The sequence below is a fragment of the Lynx canadensis genome, chromosome C1 (assembly GCF_007474595.2).
Source record: "Lynx canadensis isolate LIC74 chromosome C1, mLynCan4.pri.v2, whole genome shotgun sequence".
NCBI lineage: Eukaryota > Metazoa > Chordata > Mammalia > Carnivora > Felidae > Lynx > Lynx canadensis.
Genome location: NC_044310.1, coordinates 91,971,359 through 91,977,358, shown reverse-complemented (window position 1 = coordinate 91,977,358; position 6,000 = coordinate 91,971,359). Strand labels below are relative to the sequence as shown.

Genomic DNA, 6,000 nt, shown 5'->3' with positions numbered 1-6,000 from the left:
GGGCCGACCGACATGGCTCACTTTCCATGCAGAGAGGACTACCTCCGGGCAGCTTGCTGAAACTCCAAGCTGTTAGGGAAAGGGGGCGTGAAGTTAACCTGAGCTTCGAACGTCCTCTCCCCCCGCCCCAGCACTTAACCTGCGGATGCTAAAACCCCCAGCTTCTGGGGGCTTGCTCCTCGAACTTGCACCTCTGACAGCTCCACTGGGCGCGAGCAGACCTCCTCCTCCCCGCACCCCCCCCGCCCCTTCCCCAGCCCGGGTCCCACCGCCCCTCCGGAGATCCACCGCAGCCCTTTCACTTCCTGCTCCGCTCTAGGCAGCGCTAGGCCCGCCCCTCCACGCCTCTAAGGGAGGCCGGCGCCGGGCGAGCTCCTCCCCGAGCAGCAGCTGGAGCGGCCACTCCCTGCGCGCCAAGCCGGGCTGGGTTGGGGTCTTTGCTCCTGCGCCCTGCACCCGGCGGGCTCCTCGCAGCCAGGCGGCGGCCGGGACGCTGGTCCTCGTTGCACCCGCCACCCCCCGAGTCCTCGCCCCGGTGACTCTCCTGGGCTGCGCCGCCCCGCGCCTCCGGGACCATGCTGCGTTGGCTGCGGGGCTTCGTGCTGCCCGCGGCGGCCTGCCAGGACGCTGCGCCGCCGACGCGCTTCGAGACCCTCTTCCAGAAGCTGGATCGCAACGGGGACGGCGTGGTAGACATCGGCGAGCTGCAGGAGGGGCTCAAGGGCCTGGGCGTCAACCTGGGCCAGGATGGCGAGGAGGTGGGTGGCTGCTGGGCGCAGCGGGAGGGCCGGGAGGGCTGCGGAGATTCTGGGTGCGGGCTGCAAGGAAGGCGGAACTGTGCGGCTTCCAGTCGGCGATCGGGTGCCGAAGCTCGGGAATGGGGCGCGGGGCCAGGGTCCCCCGGGACCGGTGCTCGTCACCTGAAAGCCTCCTGGTATTTTTCCAAAGGAAGTTAGCGCAGCGAACACTGTAGCCCGCTCTAACGTTTTAAAACGTCTGTACCGCAGTACTTTTGTGTGAATGCATCCCGGCTCCTTTACCTGCCTTTTTGCAAAATTTAATCATAAAGAATTTTTTTTTTTTTTTTAGCTCTCATTAAGTTTTTTGTTTCTTTCGGGTTTTTGTTGTTGTTTGTTTTTCAAGTTCTCAGACTTACGTGGGCTCCAGGTTCTGTAAAAAAGGCTCACACTTTGTGACACTCAGAAGCTGCTTTGTTACACCAGCTAGTTTTGTCTAGTGTTTCAGAACTTGTGAAAACCAACCGTGTGTTTCCTGCCAGCTAACTGTTGAGGACAGGCAACATTCCCTTGTTTAAGACCTTCTTAATGTCCTCAGTACATATATTGACCTAAAGGGTTGGCCTGTCGCTGAGCAGTTTCAACTCCTATGAGTCATTTTGATTGTGCCTCTGAAGTTCAGCCCCCTTAGCGGGGTGGGGATACTTGGAACCTCGCCAACCGCTCTGAAACATAAGAGGACACTTCGACATTCCCTATCCCAAGAGGGAAGGTGATTAAACTATAAGAGCCAACAACTGTTTCACAGTTACATTTTAAGCTACTCGTTCAATGTCTTTAGTAGTTCCAGGCCCCCCGTTAGTTTACTATTTCTTACCGAGGTCAGGCTTATTAGTAAGTTACAATTTTTAGAAAACTATTTTGTCCAAGGTTCATAATATTCACTTACAGTTTTTAAAAAGTTCTGACTATGTGTCATTAAGTTGTTCAATTTCATTTCTGATATTGATCTCCACCCCCCTCCTTCAATTTTGTCAAAGATTTTTCTTATTTATACTTTGAAAGAATGAACGTTTGGTACTTTTTGCTGATGGTTTCTTTGTTATTTTTTTCCCATTAATTTGTGTCTTTCCTTCTGCTTTCTTGGGGCTTACTCATTTGCTCTTTTTCTAATTTTTTCAGTTGAATGTTTGATGACTTAATTTTGAACTACAGTATCCCTTTAATCACTTTTTTTAGCTGCATCCCACAAATTTGTATTTTTGTTATTTAGTTCCAAATATTTTCTAATTTCCAATGTGATTTCATCATTAACCCATGAATTATTTATTAATTTTTAGATTTTTTAATTTTTTTGAGCGAGAGAGAGAGAGAGTGTGTGTGTATGTGAGTGGGAGAGGGGCAGAGAGGGAGGGAAACACAGAATCCGAAGCAGGCTCCAGGCTCTGAGCTGTCAGCACAGAGCCTGATGCGGGGCTCGAACCCAAGAACCATGATCATGACCTGAGCTGAAGCCGGACACTTAACCAACTGAGCCACCCAGGTGCCCCAGACCCGTGAATTATTTAAATGTGTGCTTTAAATTTCCAAAGATACGCTTTTTTGGTTGGTTCTTTGAAAATATGAATAAAATAGACAAACCTCTGGTAAGGTTGATTAAGAAAATAAGAACTTAAAATCAGAAATAAAAAATGCCTTTAGTTTTCCAGAGTTTATATATGAACAAATTATAAAGTAAGTTGTATAAAATTATGTGAATGCAAACATAGAATAGGATGGCATATATTTATCACTATCACACACACACATATATTATACATAAGCATAAAATGTATTTTATGCATACATATATACATATACAGCATTACTCCCTGTGCTTATGCTAGATATTAACTATTCCCAGCACTCTTTTTTGACTTCTTTTTTTAAAAATATTTATTTATTTTTGAGAGAGAGACAGAGCGTGAGTGAGGGAGGGGGTAGACACAGAATCTGAAGCGGACTCCAGGCTTTGAGCTGTCAGCACAGAGCCCAATGTGGGGCTTGAACTCATAGACTGAGATTATGACCTGAGACGAAGTCCAGCACTTAACTGACTGAACCACCCAGGTGCCCCTTGACTTCTTCAATAAAATGTTAATAATGGCAGTGGCACTTGGGTGACTCAGTCAGTTAAACTCTGACTTGGATTCAGCTTGTGTCATGATCTCATGGCTCATGAATTCAAGCCCCTTATTGGGCTCTACACTGACAGTGTGGAGCCTGCTTGGGATTCTCTTTCCCTTTCTCTTTACCCTTACCCTGCTTGCACACTCTCAAAATAAATAAACTTTAAAAAAAAAGGTCAATAATGGTTATTTATGGATGACTGGAGTTAAATTACCTTTTTACTTTTTTCTTCACAATTTTTGTATTCAATTTTTAAAAATAATTGTATATTATTATGATTAGGGGGAAAAAGAGGTTTTTGTTTTGTTTTTATAAGTATCACCTCCTCTGAGATGAGCCTTTTTGGACCACCCTCTATAGAAGAGTTGATCACACCCTACTATGTGTAAGTCATTTGTCTCACATGTCACTACTGTTATCATTTTCAAAAGGTATTATTTTCAGTTACTGCCTGTGCCCTCCAATAAGACCAACCATCTCGAAGATGAGGGTCGTGTCTTAGTCACCTAAACACTGTAATACAAAAATATTTAGGCCTGTGATTTGAAACAGCCTAAACAAGGCAGAGGCCCATTTGAGATAATTGCAGAGAAAAAGATAAAATTTAAGGGTAAAGCAGTTGTTAGTACTTGTATTTCCAGCCTATGTAGGACAAGATAACCAAAAAATCCTCCTATTGCAAGATACAAAGAAATGCTGGATAAAATAAGAGAAACATCTTTTTTTTTCTAAATGAAGACTTATTTTTTAAGATCAATTTTTAAGTTTAATTGAGAGGAAGGTACAGAGATTTCCCATATACCTTCTGCCCTTACACATGACATGCATAGCCTCCCCTATCGTCAACATCACTCAACAGAATGGTGCTTTTTTTTTTAACCAAGAGTGAACCTACATTGACACATCATTGTCACCCAAAGCCCATAGTTTACCTTAGGGTTCACTCTAGGAATGTATATTCTGTAGTTTTGGACAAATGTATAATGACATGTATCCATCATTACAGTATCATACAGAGAATTTTCACTGCCCTAAAAATTCTGTGCTCTGCCTACTCATCCCTGTCCCCCATTGCTGATCTTTTTATTGTCTTCATAGTTTTGGCAGATAAACATCTTTTTACACGCATAAGAAAATAGGAGAAATCTAAGCAAACTGTCTGGGTTTGAATCTTGGTTCTGCTACTTAACTAGTTAACTTTGGACAATGTTCTTTTTCTCTCTCTTTTTTTTTAATTGAAGTATAGTTGACATACAATGTTAACATTAGTTTCAGGTGTACAACATAGTGATTCAGCAACTCTGTATGTTCTGCTGTGCTCACAAGTGTAGCTGTCATCTGTCACCATACAACACTATTACAATACCATTAACTATATTCCCTATGCTGTGGTTTTCATCCCTGTGACTTATTCATTCTGTAACTCCCCTTTACCGATTTTGGCTTCACCCCTTTCTGGACAATTTTCTTAACCTCTCTTGCCCCAGTTTCCTCAACTGTGACAGAAGCAACATTAGTTCCTATATCATAGGGTTATTATGAAGAATAAATGAATTAAAATATGTCAAGTACTTATAAAACTGCCTGGTACCTAATAAGCAATCAGCCATTAGCCTTTATTTTTAAAAAAAATTTATTTATTTATTTACTTATTTATTTATAGAGAGAGCAAGCATGAGTTGGGGAGGGGCAGAGAGAATCTTAAGCAGGCTCCACGCCATGCTCAGCGTGGAGCCTGACATGGGGCTCGATCCTACGACCCTTATTTCATGACCTGAGCTGAAATCAAGAGTTGGGTGCTTAACTGACTGAGCCACCCAGGCATCCCAACAATTAGCCTTTAAATTATTATTAAATTTTTTTAATGTTTATTTATTTATTTTTATTTATTTATTTTTTTTAAATTTTTTTTTTTCTTTCAACGTTTATTTATTTTGGGACAGAGAGAGACAGAGCATGAACGGGGGAGGGGCAGAGAGAGAGGGAGACACAGAATCGGAAACAGGCTCCAGCCTCTGAGCCATCAGCCCAGAGCCCGACGCGGGGCTCGAACTCACGGACCGCGAGATCGTGACCTGGCTGAAGTCGGGCGTTTAACCGACTGCGCCACCCAGGCGCCCCTAATGTTTATTTATTTTTGAGAGAGACGCAAAGAGACAGGGGTGGGGCAGAAAGAGACAGAGACACAGAATCTGAAGCAGGCTCCAGGCTCTGAGCTGTCAGCACAGAGCCTGACATGGGGCTCAAACTCATGGAGTGCAAGATCATGACCTGAACCAAAGTTGGACACTCAACCGACTGAGCCACCCAGGTGCCCCTAGCCTTTAAATTATTGACTATTGTTACTACAATCTCTACTGAAAGATGTCAAAAGCTCCCTCCGTGATTGTGGATTTGCCAACTTCTCTTTATAATTCTGTCAATTTTCCCTTTTATATTTTAAAAATAGACTATATAGTGGACTATACTACTGGTGTGTTCAAATTTAGCATTTTGGTATCCTCCTGGTAAATTGATCCTTTTATCAGTACACTGTCTTGCCTACCCTTATAGCATATTTTTCAAATGCCTGAATTATTATACCACGGTGTCGTCCTCAAACAGTCATTTCCCAGATCACCACTGGGAAATCATCAGCATTGGGCTCCCACCTTGTGCAAAACATTATTCTTGTGCCATATTCCACTCAGGGCTCTTTGCCGGTTGGGTGATGAGTGAGCCAGTTGCCGGATCCCATGTTATCACCTCTTGTGTTGAACTTCTCTTGTACTGTCAGTTCTGGTCTTCTGAGGGGAAGAAACCCAAGATGGGATTGAGTGTGCAAAAGATTTATTGGGAGCAATGCTTGTGAAGGGTAAGGAGGACGAAAAAAGGAGTAAGTCGAGGGGGTCTTAAGACCATGACATAAATTTAACCCCTGTTAGAAGAGTTGAAGAAAGAATGATTTTGGAACAACTTTAGGTCAAAGCAGTGTTCTTAGAAAGTCTCAGCTAAGATAATAGGGAGTCACAGGGCAAATGTTGTCAGTGGAGTCCTGTGTCACAGGCTGCCCTGTGCTGGTCCCCTGCTGTGGCCAGTGTTTGGTTGGAGCAGC

At 43.8% G+C, this 6,000-nt stretch overlaps 1 protein-coding gene across 2 annotated transcripts in view; it reads left to right on the top strand.

Moving 5' to 3' along the window:
- Window positions 1–419: 419 nt before the first annotated feature.
- SLC25A24 (solute carrier family 25 member 24) overlaps window positions 420–6,000 on the top strand; it is a 53,323-nt gene continuing 47,742 nt past the window's right edge. For both annotated transcript variants that reach the window (XM_030325486.1, XM_030325485.1), the window contains exon 1: window positions 420–758. In XM_030325486.1, coding sequence (XP_030181346.1) covers window positions 576–758 — 183 coding nt within the window. In that variant the 5' untranslated portion in view covers window positions 420–575. The remainder of the gene's footprint in view (window positions 759–6,000) is intronic.